The sequence below is a fragment of the Sceloporus undulatus genome, chromosome 1 (genome assembly GCF_019175285.1).
Source record: "Sceloporus undulatus isolate JIND9_A2432 ecotype Alabama chromosome 1, SceUnd_v1.1, whole genome shotgun sequence".
NCBI classification, from domain to species: domain Eukaryota; kingdom Metazoa; phylum Chordata; class Lepidosauria; order Squamata; family Phrynosomatidae; genus Sceloporus; species Sceloporus undulatus.
Genome location: NC_056522.1, coordinates 116003358 through 116022790, shown reverse-complemented (window position 1 = coordinate 116022790; position 19433 = coordinate 116003358). Strand labels below are relative to the sequence as shown.

At 37.2% G+C, this 19433-nt stretch overlaps 1 protein-coding gene across 1 annotated transcript in view; it reads right to left on the bottom strand.

Annotated features, from left to right (window-relative positions):
• ASCC3 (activating signal cointegrator 1 complex subunit 3) overlaps positions 1-19433 on the bottom strand; it is a 349893-nt gene that overhangs the window by 271111 nt on the left and 59349 nt on the right. The window contains exons 9-10 of the mRNA XM_042478523.1: positions 14297-14497; positions 13686-13826 (exon numbers count right to left, since the gene is read on the bottom strand). Of these exons, the coding sequence (XP_042334457.1) occupies positions 13686-13826; positions 14297-14497 (342 nt within the window). The remainder of the gene's footprint in view (positions 1-13685; positions 13827-14296; positions 14498-19433) is intronic.

Genomic DNA, 19433 nt, shown 5'->3' with positions numbered 1-19433 from the left:
CTGTTTGAATGAAACACAAATATTCTACCACATCCTGTTATACACTGCCAGTTTGATTTGGAGTTATACTAGATGAATATTGAAGTAAAATGTACAGACATTTAAATTAAGTCAAATAATCTTATTTCATATACTTTGTTAAATTCATTCAGAGTTCAATAAGAAATCTCCCAACATATATCAATTTAGCAATTATTTCTACATATAAGAGCAAGAGGAAAGAGTACAAGAAGAAGTTTTAAGCAAAACATTTGCTTAGCCTGCATATGTGTCCCTTCAAGTTGCCTGTCAATTTATGGTGACCCCAATGAATTTCATAGGGTTTTGTTTGGCAAGGAATATTCATAGGTGGTTTTACCAATTCATTAATTTAGCCCACATAACCTGGTATTTGTTGGCAGTTTCCCATGTAACTACTGATCAAGGATGATCCTGTTTAGCTTCCAAGATCAGACAGCAGTTTGTGCCTTCAGGATATTTAGCCTGTGTGTGTGTGTTAATTCAAGTCATCTGTCAGCTTATGGCATCCCTATTTCATGGGTTTTTCTTAGGCAAGGGATACTGAGAGGTGGTTTTGCCAATTCCTCCCTCTGAAATATTGCCTGTTATTCCTTGGTGGTCTCCCATCTAAGTGCTAACCAGGGTTGACACTGCTTAGCCTTCAAGATCAGACATGATTTGGTGTCTATTTGTACTGAATTCAAAATAAGGGGAGTTTTTTTGGTGTTTTTTTTTTTTTAAGAACTGTTTGCTACAGAACAACATTTCAATTTTACAGCACTGGCTCTTGGATTAACAACTGTAAGGATAAAGGAACATATATTGTTCACCTGCAGGTGACACTGTTGGACCAGTTCATGCAAACGCAAAGGCAACAACTGTAAATAGTTCTTCTCAGCATGTTCAACTGTTTCAGATCAATGACAGATCCAAAACACAATTATTTTTCTTATGCTTTCTCTTAGTCATTTCATGTTGTACTGCAGTATCAAATCCCAGCATAGTGATGAATTTAACTACTTCATTTTAGCTCCACCAAAGTGTAAGCTATTCAGGGTGAGAACAGAAGAACTAGAAGTATTCAGACAAATAGAAAATCTGGAAGACAGTGCAAACTAAAAAAAAATTCTGCAAAAAGTCTATTTCTGTGAGTTAGCACTTCTGTAAAGCCTTGATTTTTTTTTAAAAAAAATTGTCTAAAGTACTCTATATATCAATAAGTGGATACAGCCATTTTCTCTTAAAACAACTGGAAGCGATTCACAAAAAACAAAGAAAGCTTTGTATAAACCCACATTTTGGCAACCCATCTACCATTCTTTACAAACAACATTTTGTCCTAATTCTTCCCAAATTCAAGATGGTTTGTGGTCTAGATTGTATTTATGTATTAAAGGTATTCATAAATCCATTTCCTGCAATCAGGGTCATCCACAGCATTGTACAACAGAATCACAACCTATTAAAAAGAGAGCAAACAAACAAAGCCATCTACTGAAAAGGATTAAAAATGGTTTCAATAGCCAAAAGTTTGATAAATTAACTGCCTGCTGGAAGTTCAGTAGTGAGCTACCCTGACTCCTTTGAAAACGAGTTCCACAAGTAGGGTGCTGTGTCTTGTATATTTACCAATATATCCTCTCAGAGTAGTGAAATATGCAACAGAGCACCCACAGAAGATTTCATGTGGGAGGTGGTGGTCTTTCAATAGTCTGACCTCAAATCATTTGCCCTCATCCAAACTTTCTGAATGTTTGAAGTGCTTTACACATTACTATATATACTCGTGTACAAGTCAACCTCATGTATAAATCGAGGGAAGGTTTCAGGGTCAAAATCCTGGGTTTTGATATGACCTGTGGATAAATTGAGGGTAAAACTTAGGGGGCTATAAGGAAGGATGGAAAGGGGGAAATACCACTTCTGTTCTTCCTTCTCCTTCTCTGGAACTTTCCTAACTGATTCCCCCAGGTGCTGGAGGAGAGGTTTTAACATCGGATTGAGAAAGGAAGCAAGTGGATTTAAATGGAGAATTGTTTCCATAGGAAGCCAGGTCTTGCAAAATGGACTGGAGAGATAGTTTTAAATTGATAGTTTATATATGTAAGGTCTTGCAAAAGGGACCAGAGAGAGAGAAGCAATGGATTTAAATGGGGAGATTTTTCCATGCCAGGTCTTGCAAAAGGGAGCAAGAGAGAAGCAAGTGGATTTAAATGGGGAGGTTTTCCCATGAGAAGCCAGGTCTTGCAAAACAGGGCAGAGAAAGGAAAAATCGGATATAAATTGAGGGTTTTCCATGGAAAGCCAGGGCTTGCAAAAGGGAGCAGAAGAGAAGTAATTGCAAAACGGAGCAAGAAAGAAGCAATTGGATTTAAATGGAGAGGCTTTTCCATGGGAAGCCAGGGCTTGCAAAATGGGGCAGAGAAAGAAGCAATTGAATTTAAATGGAGACGTTTTTCCATGGAAGCCAGGGCTTGCAAAAGGCAGCAGAAAGAGAAGCAACTGAAAAATGGAGCAAGAGAGAAGCAATTGGATTTAAATGGAGAGTTTTTTTTCTATAGGAAGCAGAGGCTTGCAAAATGGAGCAGAGAGAGACGCAAGTGCTTTTAAACAGGGAGTTTTTCGACTAGGAAGCAAAGGCTTGCAAAACGGACTGGAGGGGTAAGGAATTGGTGTTCAATGGAGATTGGGGTGGCAGGCTTGCTTGCTTTAGAACCCTCCTAAGCACTGCTGATCTACTGACCCTTCTATAAGTCTACCCCAAAATTTTAGGGGCTATTTTGAAATCTTTTTTTATTATATATATATATATGTTTTTATTTTCCTTATAATAATTATACAATCGTACACATAGAAGAAAGAAAAAAGAACATGTACAAATAAACACGTATAGCACATAAACAAGCATATTAAACATGGTTAGCGTATCTTCCATACCATTAAAGGTTACCCTTAATACTTAAAAAAAACCTCTTGTGTTCTTGCATTTTATAACCGTGTTTTATACCCTGATAACATCACGTCATAAATTATATCAACAGGTCTTTCTTGATGTCGAGTGATTCCCTCCAGAGTTTGAGTACTGGATACCATTCTTTTTTCCACTCATTTTCAGACCTATTATTTACCAGCATTGTAAATCTGTCCATTTCTTTCATTTCTTGTGATTTTATCATCCATTCCTCCAAAAATAGTGGTTTATTGCTTTTCCAATTTTGGGCAATAACCAATCTTGCCGCCGTCACCAAATATAATAGTACTCTCCAGTATTTTTTTTCCAGCTTTTATATCTGTGGTCGGCAACATGTTTAATAAATAAAATTCCGGTGACATTTTAAATTTACAACCAAATATCCTTTGTACTGCTAGATGGATTCTATACCAAAATTTGCTAACCTTTTTACACAACCATCACATATGAAGTAGTGTACCCTCACCTTTTTTGCATCGCCAGCATTTCAAGTCCTGTATTTTGTAGATGTTCTTTATTTTTGCAGGAGTAAGGTACCATCTGTTTGTGATTTTTAGATGGTTTTCTTTTAAGGCTTGAGAGGCAGTAAAGCTATTTGTTTTTTTCCATGATTTTTGCCAATCCTCATAAGCAATTGGATGTCCTATGTCTTGTGCCCATCGTATCATGTTTTCTTTTATTGTTTCTTTTTCTAGGGCTCTATTTAGTAGAACTTTATAAAATTTTGATGTTTTCTTTCTTTCCTGTTTCCATCATATTATATCTAATTCATTTATCACTGTTTCTATCCCTCTTTTCTTTGTATCCTCTTTAAACTTTGATTTGATCTGCGCATACTCAAGCCAATTTAAATTGTAACCCCCTTTGTTTAATTCTTTTCTTTCTTTTAATTTGATTTCTCCCTTTTTCTCCACTTTTGTTAGTTCTTTATAAGTCTGCCATTTCTGATCATTTTCCCCGTTATACCTGAAGGCTTCTTGAATTGATGTCCAAAGTGGTAGTTTATTGTAGAATATTACTCTCACCTTATCCCATGTAGACAAAAGAGTTTTCCTTATAGAATGGTTCAGAAAGTCCTTAGATGGTACCTGATCTTTATATAGTAGATATGCGTGCCATTCATATTTTAGATCCATCCCTTCCAAATTCAAAAGGTCTAAGTTTTCAAATTTAATCCACTCTTGGATCCAACACAACTTGTTAGCCCTCATGTATAATCTTAAATCTGGCATCGCACAACCCCCTCTCTCTTTGCTATCTTTTAACACATCCCACTTTATCCTTGGTTTTCCCCCTTTCCAAATAAACTTCTTCAATTCCTTTTCCCATTGCAGTATTAACTCTTCCTTAGTAATGATTGGCAAGTTATAAAATAAAAACAAGAGCTTGGGGAGAATAGACATTTTTATAAGAGCAATTCTACCTAGAATTGACAGGTTTAGGTTGTTCCATTTCAGCAGGTCTTTCTGTATCTCCTTCCATTTGTCTTTATAATTATTTTCGTATAAATTCAAGTTATTATTTGTCAGCCATATGTCCAGATATTTTGGGGCACAAATTTCTCGACTTACAGTCGAGTATATATGGTAATTCCTCTCTCTCCATGATCACAACATCAGTCAGGGCCTTGTCAGCTATCATTTAAATAAAACTACTTCCACAGCCACGCAAATGTCTAAATTAAAAAAATGTAAGCCACTTTGATACCCTCTTGGCTGAAGAGAGGGGGTATAACTACTCTATTATTTATTATTTATTTATATGCAAATGCAATATGATATTTATCTAGATCAGCCCTGAGCAGACCTATAAACAATGGTTATCAGTGGCTATCACAAAATCCTACCCAAATGGCTAAGCACAATAATATTTTAGGCCCAGATTGTATAAAGAATTTTTTTTGCTATCTTGTGTTTTTAGATAATGTGGAAATCCCTTTTCTTTTTATGTATTGTCTCTTTAGAGTGTAAGCCTGAGCACAGGGAAATGTCTAATTAACAATTTGTAAGCCACTCTGATAGCCTTTTGGCTGAAGAGTGGGGTAATAATAATAAAATCAAAATGTATTCCTTTCTGATGATAGAGATATGGATTTGTCACTTTGCTATATTTATAGTTATATAATTGTGTTGTATAGTTTTATATTTGCATTACTCCATTCTTCCCTTGTGTGCGTGCTTGTGTATATTTTAGACCTGCTTACTGTTACTGTTTTACTTGTAAAGCATGTGCATCAATGGTGTAATATAGATGATAAAAATAGGTGATGATGATAATGGTAATTATGATAATACATACTCACTCACTTTAATCATAGATAAAGCAGAAGCATAGGAAAAACTTTGCCAAAAGCCTTCACTTCCTGGGAGACAGAGCTCTGCAGAATGGCAGGTTTCTAATGCAGAGTGCTCTAGCACCAAACAGAGATACATTGCCCTCTAGTTGGTTCCAAGAGTTTCCCATATGTCCCTCAATACAGAAATTCTCTGACATAGTGCCTTTTCCACTTTTCTGCTTAAGACTCACCCGAGACTTTGTTTCTGTAATTTGTCTAACATTTACACACACAGAAGAGCAATATAAAAGCATCTCTGATAGAAGATATTTTGGGGTGGGCAAGGGAGTAGATTTTCCAACATGGAGTTCCACCCTGAAGACAAAATTACAATGAAGTGGGAAGTAACACTTTGTTCTGGGGCATATAAATCACTCAACTATAAAGAAAAATCCATAAGGGGATAACTCAGTGTGAGACAAGGAAGTCTTCCGATTACAGAAACGATTGCATATGAAAAGAAAATTCAGCTCTCTAAAGAGAGATATACATTTTTGTAAGTATCTCCACCCCTGAACACCACTACCAACCTTTGGGTACATTGTGCTACATTTGAAAAAGAAGGCAAACGTTCTTATATTTCCAATTGTACTTCATTTAAGGGAGGAAAGAATCTAGTTTTAAATAGGGCATACCTTTATTCCTGGTGAATAAAAGAAATTACTTTTTATCATAGCTGCCACTGAGAAATGTTGGAAGAGATTTCCCAGCAAAGAAAAGGAACAAGCTTTATTCTTTATTAGTAACAGACTCTTGATGTCTTCTGGTATTGTTACAGATCCCTGAGCAAACGTTGATCAAAAGCAAATATTCTGATTCTGAAGCACTGCAGGTGTACAAAATGTTCAGCATTAAATTTTTTCTCCACCTAGTTATGATGAGGAAAAAATACAAGTATTGTTGCAATTTTTTCTTCTTTTCAAGTAAAACACTTTTAATAGGGTACTTTTCCTGCTAATGTCAGAGTCTGCATTTGCTGAAACCTTACTTGCCTTCAGAAAGCCTGCTCATCAAAATCATGACAGCACCCCCTCTCTGCTTCCAGCTGCTGCCATTTGTGGCCAAAAGTCTTTATTCCAAAACATCTAGCAGCTTGAAAAATCAGCTAGCATTAAAACACATTAGGCAAACCAAATGCCTGAGTTACAAATTGCCCTCTCCTCACTTTTACAACACTGCAGCTCATCAAAGTGCCACAGCCCTGACTGTGGGAGAGGTGGATAACCTGTGTGGTATGATGTGGTATGTATTCGTCTAGCACAGTGATTTCCAAAATGGACAGGGGCGGTGGAAAGATCCAGGGGTGCCATTCAGGGGAAAAGAGGTCAATGGGGGGGGGGGGGGGTTCAGTCAAAAATTTGGTGTGCAAGAAAGACAAGGGGAATAAGCAGCCTTTACGACCATGGTGGGGATGAAGGTGGGGATAAAATTTCTTTTTTAAGAATCCTTTAAAACCACACAAAGCTTCGCTGATCACTTTGTATAGCGGTATCGCCTGCTCTTTCCCTGTCCATGCGAAGTCTTTTGTGACTAGTGGTGGTTGGGAAACTCTAGCAAGGCTTGGGTGCAGCCATTATTTCTGTGGCTCGGAGTGGTGTCATTTTGGGACAGACTGACTGACTGGAATGAGGAGTGAGAGCATGTGGCAGCAGGGGAGAAGCAGCAGAAAAACAGAGTGTTCAAATTTGAGACCGTCCTTAAGCTTTGTGAGCTTTGCTGGCAGGTTGGAGCTACACTGAAGCTACTCTTCTCTTTCATCAGAAAAGGTTGAAAGGAGTGATAACAGAAGAAACAATGTTTGGTGGTGGAGGTGGCAACACTTGAAGCTGTGTGGGGAAGACATATCTCTGAGAAAAGATGGGGGACAGTATCAGGTGATGATTCTTGGAAAGAGGCCTTTGCTTTGGACTGGTACCTGTAGTTAAAACATATCCCTTTCCCCATCCATGACAGTCTCTAGTCCAGAGAATGTGGTCTCTGTAAACCACCTACACATATACCGACTGTGCCTCTGTCTGCCCCGATAAAGAAGCATTGAGAGTCCTTCCTTGCTGGAGTCAAGCTTTTTCCTTTGCACCTGGTCACCTTGGGAACAGCAACAGGGCAGCTGACTGAGCACAGTCTGACAATCCTCTTGGCTACAGTGGCCCTTGCCACAAGGCTGGCACAGGTGAGAGGCTTTTCAGTCTTTGCTCAGCCAGCTGCTTAGTTGCTCCTCCAGGGTGACTGGGTACAAAGGGAGCAGCAAACAAGATTGGTTGTTTTAAATGTGCAGTAGAAAAGTACACCAGGAAATAGGCACTAGAAGGCACTAGGGTTGTCATGCAAGAGGAGGAGGGGTAGCCTAAAATATTTTGGAGACCACTAGTCCAGCAATAGAGTGAAAACAAACATTTTATGCCTTTGCACTACATGTAAGGGGATTTTCCCACATTCCCCATTCATTACACCTTCTTAAACCTTCTACATCCCCTTTGTCCATTCTTCACCTCTCTTTCCAAACCACCACTCTTTCTCAACTCACACTTCCTATTGTCTTCCTCATTTTTCATACCACATTCATCTTCAATCTTCTTTTTCTTGGTCTTTTTCCAAACACCCCCCATTCATATCCTCACATACTGAAACCTTTTAACAATGGTTCCCAAACCTTGATCTTTCAGATGTTCTGGACTTCCTGACTGTTGGCCATGCTGGCTAGGGCCTCTGGGAACTGAAATCCAAAACAATGGAGGTTCAAAGTTTGGGAGCCACTGTTTTAATACATCCTTAATCCTTTCCATCCATACTCATTGACTTCCTCCATTGCCCCCTCCGGTTCATTGCCTAAACAGAAAAGACTTACAAAATTCAAACTACAGAGAGAACACTCAGTCTTCATACCCTTCATTTCTACAAATCTTTTATCTCTCTCTACCTACATTTCTAATATACCTATTCTACGTTTTTCAACCAAAAAACCTATAATGGCTTCCATTCTTCATAAATTGTATGTATTGATTCATTCTTCAGTATCTGGGTTAGCTTGTCCATTTCTATGCCTTTGTGTAATTTTAAAAAAACCAATCTTCCTCATTTGGAATACAGTGGACCCTTGTTATACGCTGGGGTTTGGTTTCAAGATCCCCCGTGTATAACAAAATCCGTGTATGCTCAAGTCCCATTAAATATAATGACATAGCAAAATGGTGTCCCTAATAAAAAATGGAACATCAAGGTAAATTTATACTTTTTTGGAACATTTTCAAACCGTGTATGCTTGAATCCGTGTATAAAAAATCCGTGTATAAGAAGGGCCGACTGTATCTTTAGCCTTCCATTTCTGAGTGAACGCAAATCTAACTGTTGTTAAATAATATGGTATTTTGTCAGATTTTCTTTCTGTTCTTTCTTCAACTATGCCTAAGAGATAACATTCTGATAACATTTGTATCTTGGTGTCCAAAACATTGCTTATTCCATCATTGACCTTTTTCCAGTATTTATTTGCCATTAAACAAGTCTACCAACAATGAAAGAAGATTCCCGGAACTATACCACATTTCCAACACCTATTATATATCTTTTTATCTATCTTAGAAATTTTATACAGGGAAGCTGGAAAATGGAAGAACATTTTATGAAAAAAATCAAATAAATTTTGAGCAACTGTATATTTTACTCCCTTGTTAAAATTTTCTCCCATTGTGCCAAGCAAATAGAGTTGCCTATATTCTTTGTCAAGCTAATAATCTGATCTTTAACTATCATATATATTTGACTATAAGTCGTCCTCGTATATAAGTCAAGGTCAATGTTTGGGACCAAAAGTGTGAATTTGTAAATAACCTGTGGATAAATTGAGGGTCAGCCACAGAGAGGATGCAGGGATGATCACTTGCCCTTTCCAGACTCTTCCCAGCTGGGCTGTCCCCACAGAGGCAGCATGGCTTGGAGGCTTGGGATGTAGGTACTGTATGACCCGTGTATAAGTCGATCTAGTTTTTTTGGGTCAATTTTTTGCCCTAAATTTCTTGACTTATACATGAATACATACAGTACCTCTTCTTCCATGTCAAGTTTCCATAGAATTTTACCTTCACATTAATTTTATCTGAATTCTTATAAAAGTTCTTCCTTAATTCCGTTTTATCCTCTTGAAATCCTTTACTGTTCTCATCCATTTTAAACCTTGCATGTGATTTTCTGTATACATACCATTGTCATTTTATACTTCCTTCTTCTAATTCTACTTGGGATTTTAATAAAAAAAATGTTCCAGCCTGTTTTTTCTAAACTGTCTCATATATTAGCCAATTGTTCTCTATTAAACTTTCTTTTCTATGAAAGGCTTCCAAAGTTGAAATCCAGAGGGAGATTTCAGGAGCAATTCTAAGTCTGTACTTTTTCCAGATTCTTAAAAATGGCCTTCTTAAACAAATGATTATTAAATACTTTATTAATTTTATCTCTGCCATATTCTAAATATGCATGCCAACCAAATGAAAGACCCTCTCCTCTTCTGTCAAAATAGTACAGTTCCATTTATTACTCAAGAACGGGGTAGGAAAGAGCGTTTTTCTTCCCTGTATTAGAACTGATTGGGGGGGTTAAAGACATCATGACTCAAGTTTTTGATGTTGAAAGAGCCCATTAGGGTGTTCATCTATACATCTCAAAAGGTCCTAATGTCATTTGCCACCCTGAGCACTACTTGCCCTATTCAGCTATGACACTCATATATTGTCTACTTAGTTTCTTTCTCCTACACGTCATCACAAGGGCAATCAGATCCCATTCTGCTCAGGTCTCCAAGCTATTACCAAGAAAAGAAACACAACAGCAAATAGAGAAACACCCAGTTCACTGAAATATTGCCTCACATAAACTAAGTATATTTTTCCAAAATAGTAAACTAGTTATATGTGGGAGCTGTGCTACTGACTCTCATTAGGGATTTATTGAGGTCTCCAATTCACAGTTTATATGATACGATAACATAATAAACTACATCAACATCTGTCTCGTAAGTGTGCTTACCACAAATCTTGTTAAATTAGACATTAATGCAGCAGTTGCCCAGATCTTTACCAAAAACTTCTATAAATGAGCTTCTGGAAGCTAATTCACCAACCCAGATTTTCCAACACTTGGCGAGGAAATAATACGAACAGACTACCTCTGAAGGCTTCTGTAGTGCATAAAAAGACCTGGAGGAGAAAAACAAGCTGATCCATTTACGTATTTTAAATCTCAGCTTACCCTGACAGATACTCTCTGCCCCAACACACATTTATTGTGTTGTGTGTCACTCTCCTAGTCCCTGGAATGATGGGGCATCTCCTTTTTATATATTTGGGGGCTTTGTATATATCAAAGTCCCACCCCCTTCAAGTGATTCCAAAAGCTTCTACATCAATTCAAAAACAAAGTTTTAAAACAGCACATCTGGAATGCTCATAATACTTCCTATACATTGCACTATTGTAAGCCTTATAACAACCCTGTAAAGTGAAACAGATATCTTATCGCCATAGTGCATATGGAGGTTAAAGCTGAAATGCTGTGGCTTCTCTAAGACCACCAATCAAGTTCACAGTACAGGCACAATTTGAATCAGAGGTTCTCCAATTTGCAGTCAAATCTGGTAGCCACCATACTATATGAAAACTCTTTCAAACACTGGAGCCTCGTGCCTACAGTCCTTTAGTAAAAACAGAACTACTGAGCTTCACCCAGTTACAGTTACCAACTCTGGGGAGAGCTGATGTGTCCTCTCTATCAATCTCTCAAACAAGAAACTCAAGTGGGAGTGCTACTACAAATGGACTCAAGACATGACTACTACAAAACAAGTTAAGATACCAGCAAGCACGGGAGAAACCCAGAGACTGTAGAAGTACAGTTGTCCCTCCATATTCATGGGGTTTTTGGCACCGCAAGTGCCAAAGCTGTGAATACAGAGGGACAAACTGTAGAAGCAAAACAAAACCCCTGTAAAAACCCTATGCCCAAGATCCTATATAGTTTGTTGTTACTGTGTGCCTTCAAATTGCTTCTGACTTATGGTGACGCTAAGGCAAATATAAATAAATAAATATAAAATTATATTATTGCCTTCTGTAATGTATGTCTTCTTTTACATCCAAGTGACCACCTTTCCCTCCCTCATTAGGCTATAGGTGAGTCTAAATATTCATGCCATTTCTACAATTTGATACATGTTTCATTTTACTGCTCTTTTAATTGTTTCCATACAATTCCATACAATTAGTTGTTTACTAATCATTTTAATGGATCTCCCTTTTTAAATAAATTATTTTGCAGGGTGCTTTAAAGATAGCAAAGTTCTAAACATAAAGTAAAATGCAACATAACTGTACCTTGGATGGTATTCAATATTTAGAATATGAAAAAAAGGACTATTTACAGATACTGCTCACATCCTGTAAGAATTAGGATGCTTTTAGACATTGAAAACCTTATCCATAACCCTATTACTGTCAGCACCACCTAGCGAATAAGATATCTGACCATGTAGTCATTATAATCATATGCCATGCCAACACAAGTCAGTATCCCAAAAGTCAGAATGGAAAGTGATTCTAATACAAACACATATCAGTACTCAACTTTCTTTCCTTTTGTGCTGTGGGAAGCTTCAAACATAAAAAATAAGTAACAGAAAAAACCAAAGACTTCTATTTTGTTTTTTGGTTTTTTTTAACACAACCCATTTTGCTCATGGGTTAAAACAGTTGCCATATGAGTAACACCACAGAAATAGCCTAAAAAGAAAATATGTCAAATAAAAGGTTGTTTTGTTTTGTTTTTCGAATTGCACAATAAAAGTTTAAAAGTGATTGGTAAAATATTTTTATGTGGAAGTCATGCAAATATTATCATAATATAAATATAATATACATCACAAATCATAAATAATAATAAATAAATGTCATATCTGCTTTAAAATGTCTATTTTGAAGGTACTTTTTGTTAAAAGAAGAATTAGAATTATTTCTGTACTATTGATGCACTAAATCCCATACCAGGAGAACAGTGGGTTAGACAAGAAATGAAATTAAATGCAATAAGAGCTTAGAAAATAAGACATAAAAGAAAGTAGACTGTTCTGTATTTGCCAGAGAAGAAGATGGAAAAGGGCTGGAATAACTCCATTTTAAAATTTCCAGCCCCACTAAAGCCTCCCCCCCCCACACTATACCTCAAGGTAAAGGCAGAAGTGTGAAGGAAAGAAAATGTTAGTGGAATCCATTTTTCCAACATACAAGAGATCAAGAATTTTTATGCCTCTTTCCTTCAAAGACAGACTTACACTTTTTGCTTTATTAAGAAGAAAAAAGAGCAAGCTGGAAAACATATAATAGAGGAAGTTATGAGAAATGTACAAACAGTGCAGAAGAGAAATTATTTTATTAAAGATAAAGCACTCAGGGTCATTCAATTAAATTGATTGCCAATAAGTTCAGAACAAAGAAAAGGGCAATATGTTCCTTCACACAATGCATAATTAACTTCCAGAATTCACTGCCTAAAGAATGCAAGAAAGACAATAAATAGTTTGGGTATCATTTGGGAAATGATCTCTCGAATCTAGAGAGAAGGGGTTTACAACAGCTTCTAGCTAGGTAAGCTCAATGCTTAAAAATGGCATATGATTATTAGATAACCATAAACAAATAAGCAAGACATTCTCATGTATTTCCAGGAAGCTTTGGCTGGCTGCCATTCATTCAAAACTGGAAGACTAGATAAAATTTACTGAGCAAGTTGATTCTTAATACAAAATCCTCATTATCATATACTCTTAGAATACTACCCACCTTCCCTGTTCAGCAGGACATCATTTTCACATTTCCCCCAGCCATAGGCCAGCACTGGAAGATCAGGCACTGGAAGGAGCATATGGAAATCCTATGCTTCATGCATTTAGCATTCTATCAAATCTGCTCACCATTTTAACGTAGATATACCAGTGCAAAAACACTAAGGGTAGTCATGCAATATACATAGCCATTTTTCAAAAGGTTTTGAGATTTTCCAAGGTTTCTTTGTTCCCCTGTGAAAAGACTAGATGAGCTTTACTGGGCTACAATAGTTTGCCCATGTCTACTAAATGCTCTATGCAGTAGCACATGCACAGGGATGTAGTTTGTCTATTCTCAGTTCCTACAGGGCAATGACAACAATGTTGGCTAGTGCTCTGCAATAATGATGAGTTCACCCACCATCTTTTGCAAAAACATCAATGTTACACTTAAGGAAGCAAACTTTGAAAACTGTTGCTTTTACAAGGTATGCTTTAGTTATTTTCTTATGCTGCCTTGTTGCAACACTGCTTGCAGTGATGTAGCTATTTATGTCTGCCATACAGCATACCTGTGTCCGTAGAATTTCACTTTTCGACAACTGCATATCTCCAGTCAGCTCCTTTACTGTGATGCCTAGTGGCTCCAGACGCTTGCTGAAGTAATTTGTCATTTCAGCTGCCAAGGCCTTCATAGGAGCAACATAAACAATCTGCACCAAAAAAAGCACACCAGTTTGATAAATGAGCAAAGTGTACAAAACTGTGGGTTTCACAGCAACTGATACAAATCACAATTTATTGTGAAATATGATCCCTAGCATTTACACAGCAAACAGGGAAGAGAGAAATACCTTAACAGCAGTATATGGAAAGTAGCTAGCTATTGGTACTAGATAAGTATGTGGCTATTTAAAAAAAAACACCAGACTTTCTGATATACAAGCTTATCATTTGGAAAATTGGTTTCATATGAAAGCTAAATACATTTTAAAGGTTTTCACATGGATAATAAGCTTTCAGAGCAGAAAAAAATACCACATGGTAGCAATTAAATCAATCAATAGGCTCCAGGCTCCACTACCATGTGACCTGGAGAAAACTCAATGTCCTTCTTGAATTCATGCAAATATGGAGGATTCTGTCACTGCCGTTAACTTACAAGATAAAAAGCAGATCCTACCTTAAATTCATCCTTTTTGATAACTCCCTGTTGAACATGCTGGCGGATTTCATGTAGAACAGTTAACATGGCAATGTTAGTTTTTCCTGCCCCGGTAGGTGCACAGATTAGCATGTTCTCATTTGTGTTGTAAGCAGTTTCAAAAACAATGGACTGGATTCGATTTAATCTTTTCATGCCCTGGAATGCAAGTTGTCCAATCTGCAAGAAAGTCCAAATAAGAAAGACACTTTGGTGATCAAAATACCACATTCACTGCTAGTAGGAAACAAAGGGAATATATAATTTGGAGTGGGCAACTGTGAAAGACTATAGGGCCGTAATAGCTTCTGAGTAGACCTTAGATGAACCCCGCCCCCATGTACACACCTCCACAAAAGAACTGCTCTCAAACACCCTCTAACGGCTGTAGGGGAGTATTTTAGCTATGTTTTTAGGCCCACCTAAGAATAAAAAGTGAGCAGAATTCAATTCCCGTTTCAAAAAAGCCCTCTCCTGAGCCTAGATTGCCAAGGAAGGCAAATGTGTGGTGAATATACCCTTCACTTTTGGGGGCATTTTGACCCCTGGGAGCCACAGAAACAGGCCTGGGGTCACAGATGGGCCATGGGCTGGACTTTGCTCACTCTTGACATAATTGAGCATTATAAATAGGGAAAGGGAGTATATATATATATTTTTTAAAAAAATAACTAAACAGTTTTTTCTGTTTAACCTCAACATTTTTAATCCTTATTTTTATATCTCAAAAAAACAGTTACTGTATATACTCATGTATATATAGAAATTTAGGTTGAAAAACTGACCCCAAAAACCTGAGCTTACTTATTCATGGGTCAATGTAAGTACCGTATTTTAAGTCATAGATATATAGATATGTAGGGGGGGGCGGCGCAGCAGCAGCAGCAAACGCCAAGAGAGAGAGGCAAGGCCAGGGCTATAAAGCCCCAACAACACCTCCGGCTTCTCTGGGGCACATATCTAATAATATAAGATGACAATGAAGAGCAATCATAAGAGGAAGAGAAAATCTCCCAAAGGAAATGCCCACATTAATATCAAGAGATGTAAAAATGTAAGGAAACATCCACACAAGAAATCTGACAACCCAGAATTATCTATGGCTGCATCAACTTTAAAACAACTAAAAATGGAGGACCTATTCCAACCCAAAGAAGTGGCAAATACTTCAATTGACCTCACACCCAATTTACACATAAGTTCTTTTGATCTTTCTTCTTATGAGGAGGAAAACACTACACCAACTGAAAGCAACGATCATAACTTGAACACCCCATTCAAGGCCTTGAATAATGATAAGACGGATTTGAATCTAGTTGCTAAGAACTGCCTATTAACAGCAAAAACTGTAATAGCAATTTTCGAACAGCTCGCAAACATCAATCAAAAATTAGATGGGATAAAGGCTCTTGTGGAAAAACCAAAATTAACAGCTAAACAAGAGAGGACAGTGGTCCTAAATGAGTATTCCAAACAAGAACCCCTTAATTCTAAGGATGCAATATACAATCCAGTTCAAAAGCCCTCTATTAAAGATAAATTAATTCCTCTAAAAAATAAGATTGTGCTTCAAATAACAATTAATCACCAAAACAATGCGAAGTGGCATAAAAAGAAAATGATTCTTCATTCACTCTCTCTTCTTCTAAGAAGGAAACTGTCTATTAGCGACCTCACTGAAGTTTTTTGGCTCCCTACAAGAAATAAAACCATGAGAATTGCTCTGACTTTTAAAGACTCTAGCATTCCAGATTTGATTTTTGACAGTAGAAGATTGCTAAAAAGATTTGCAATTATTCCAACCCAAGTTTTATGTAACACCAAAATACAACCTTTATTGAGTTCTGGAAACAGGAAGGATAATATAAATAAGAACCATAACAACAGGAAAGAGGCTAGGGAGTTGATGCAACTACCTATTAACTTACCAGAAGATGATGAAGAACTTGTCCAAATGTTCAATACACTCACCTCAGATGAGCAAAAACAAATACTATGCAAATTGGAAAATGTTAAAGAAAAACTTCGATCTGTTACTAACACCACTAAAATCATCCAAGAACTTTTACCTCCTTCTTGCTCTTCATTTGATATTTCAGTCCCATCGAAGGAGTCATCAAATTGTGTAACAGCTAATCAAGAAGACTCACAGTCATTTCCTAGAACTATGATTCCCAAAAACTCCCGCAAGGAGTTAAATAATACTATGTCACCCTTAATTCAACTATCTCCAAATTGTAAGGAGGACTGGATGCACCAACCCTTAACACCTTTGTCAAAATCTTGTGCCTCATCTCAACACATGAACAAAAAAAGGAGATGTTCTAGTTTATCTATATTGCCCCTGTCTCCGGACAAACAGAACAACAGATTACCTGCTATGAAGATTGGCCTCACAGGAGATTCAAGTACAGATACTAGGATTATTCCACAGAATGAGTTAAAAAATACTACAATGACTACTTACACTAATTCAAGAACAGTTGACACTATCAGTCCTATACTAGAAATTGGGAAAATAACTGAAAACGGCCCAAAAGAGGTAAATCCCCTTACATCCCTATTGGATTTCAATGATTGACAGCCAATAGATAGGACTCATCCCTCCATGTCCATCATCTCTTGGAACATAGCCGGATGGAAAGTCAGATGTAATGATCCTTCCTTTATGTCATTTATTGCTCCCCATGATATTGTTTTACTACAAGAAACCTGGGTAGCGGAAGAATTGTATGTAGATGGCTTCAAAGCAATAGTACTAGATGCAGCTCCTGGTAAAGGTAAAGGCAGGTTATGTGGGGGATTAGGTGTCTTAATATCTACCTCCCTACAAACACAGGTAGTTAAACTATTCACCTTAGAACAAATTGCCCTAGCTGTTTTGCTCCATTTTAAAAATAGCTTGCTATGTTTAATTAATGTTTATGTACCACCTCTACAGGGCCAAACTAAGATAAAATCAGTATGGGATCAATTGAATAAATTCATCAAAGACATTATGGATTTAGATCCGACAATGTACATTATTCTGGCAGGAGATCTAAATGCTAGAATTGGGGCCAATGACATCGCAATTTCTTCCAAATTTAATTGTCAATTACCTACTCATATTCCTCTATGTCCACTGTTAATACGCCAATCTAAAGATTTATGCTGTGATTACAGAGGTTTGTGTTTGTTGAGAACTTTCGCTGAGCTAAATTTGATAATTCTGAATGGCTCCACAAATGACGACTATCCGGCCGAATTCACCCATTGGTCTGGTGTTAGACCCTCAGTGATAGATTATGCTGGGATTACTATAGATCTAATTCCATATGTATATAAATTCACCATAGTCAATCGCCCAGAAAGCGACCATTTTCCATTATTATTAAATCTTGGTCCCTTCAACAAGTTGTTTTTACCAGTAAACCAAAATTTGAGTTTGCCCCTTGAAATTGGACCCACACGTGTTAAATGGACTCCATTAATTGCCGAGACTCTTACTAAGTCTCTTAAAAACGAAGTAATCACAAGCCTCCATAGTAATATCATCAATAGTAAGAAAGATGAGGAAATACTAATTAGGTTCAACGATTTAATTAATAATATCCAACCTCTACTAACTGCCTCCAAAAATAATACCAGCAGACAAAGACCAAAACATCAAAGCTGGTTTGACTTGGAATGTAGAGAAACTTGGTCTCTCTTAAAACAGAAGTTTAAACAATACAAGGTCAACCATTTTGCTTGCAGTGTAGCAGAGCTTTTGAAATTAAAGAAACAATATAAACAGTTGATTAGATCCAAAAAAAAAGGCTGCTATGCAAGTTTCATGGGAAAAATTAATAACCGCAGCCACTGCAAATAACCCCTCTCTTTTTTGGAAGGAGGTAAATCCATCTTTTCCAAGAAACATTAATAATCCTTTGTTTAAAATTCCAGCGGAGACCTGGGAAAATTACTTTGCAAGCTTATATGATAACTCTGCAAGGTCATTTAAAGATCCCAGGCTGAATGCCTCCACTTTACCTTGCTGGCCACCTGTCTCATATTCGGAAGTGAAGACCTTAATCAGCCAACTTAAACCTGCAAAGGCCCCTGGTGTGGACCTCATTACTAGTGAAGTTCTAAAAAACAATTTAGACTGGTGGTTACCTGTGCTATCTACACTTTTCACGGCAATAGATAGAACAGCTATGATCCCTCCAGAGTGGGGCCTTGCCATTATAATTCCCATATACAAAAAAGGCAAAAGAAATGATCCATCAAACTTTAGACCAATTAGTTTATTAAGTCAAATCAGCAAAATGTATGCTAAACATTTACAAACTAAATTAATGGATTGGCTAGAAACTGAGAATATACTAAATGAAGAGCAGGCAGGATTTAGAGCTGAAAGATCAACGATTGATCATGCATTGCTGTTGCAACATCTGACAGAGAAATATCTGCAAATGGGTATCCCTCTCCATGCTGCATTCATAGACTTTAAAGCGGCATTTGACACTGTCTCCAGACCCAGACTATGGGACAAACTCATGAGTAGTTCAATAGACAAACGATTACTGTTGTTACTTGTCAAATTGCATGAAAATAACCGTCTGAGAGTGAGATGTAGTTCATCAGGTCATTTGTCAAAAGAAATCCAGGTTAGGACGGGAGTTAGACAAGGGCCTGCTGAGGGATTCTATTTTGAAACTAAATTTTGACCAGGCTAAATTGGCTATAAAACAAAGACTGCTTGACATTGAAGGCCAGACAGAGATTGCTGCCTTCCCTGGTCATATTCTGATTAATAGACAAATCCTGGTGTCTTCACCTGCTCTATACTTGTTTCAAGTCACTCTACCTATATTTAGAAGAGCCTTTTCTTTAGCACGATTCAATGCCCTCCCCTCAGCGGTTTTGGAAGGTAGGTTCAAGAAAATTCCCTTCCATGCACGGCTTTGTCCCTGCAACGAAGGAGATATTGAAACCCTTGAACATATATTTTTATACTGTCAATTCTATAAAGATACCCGACTTCAACTGATTACCCCTCTTCTGGGAAAATTCCCAAGATGTACAGATACCTTACTTGTTTGTAACCTTTTGAACTGTCAGATACCTAGCGTTGTATATAATGTAGCCA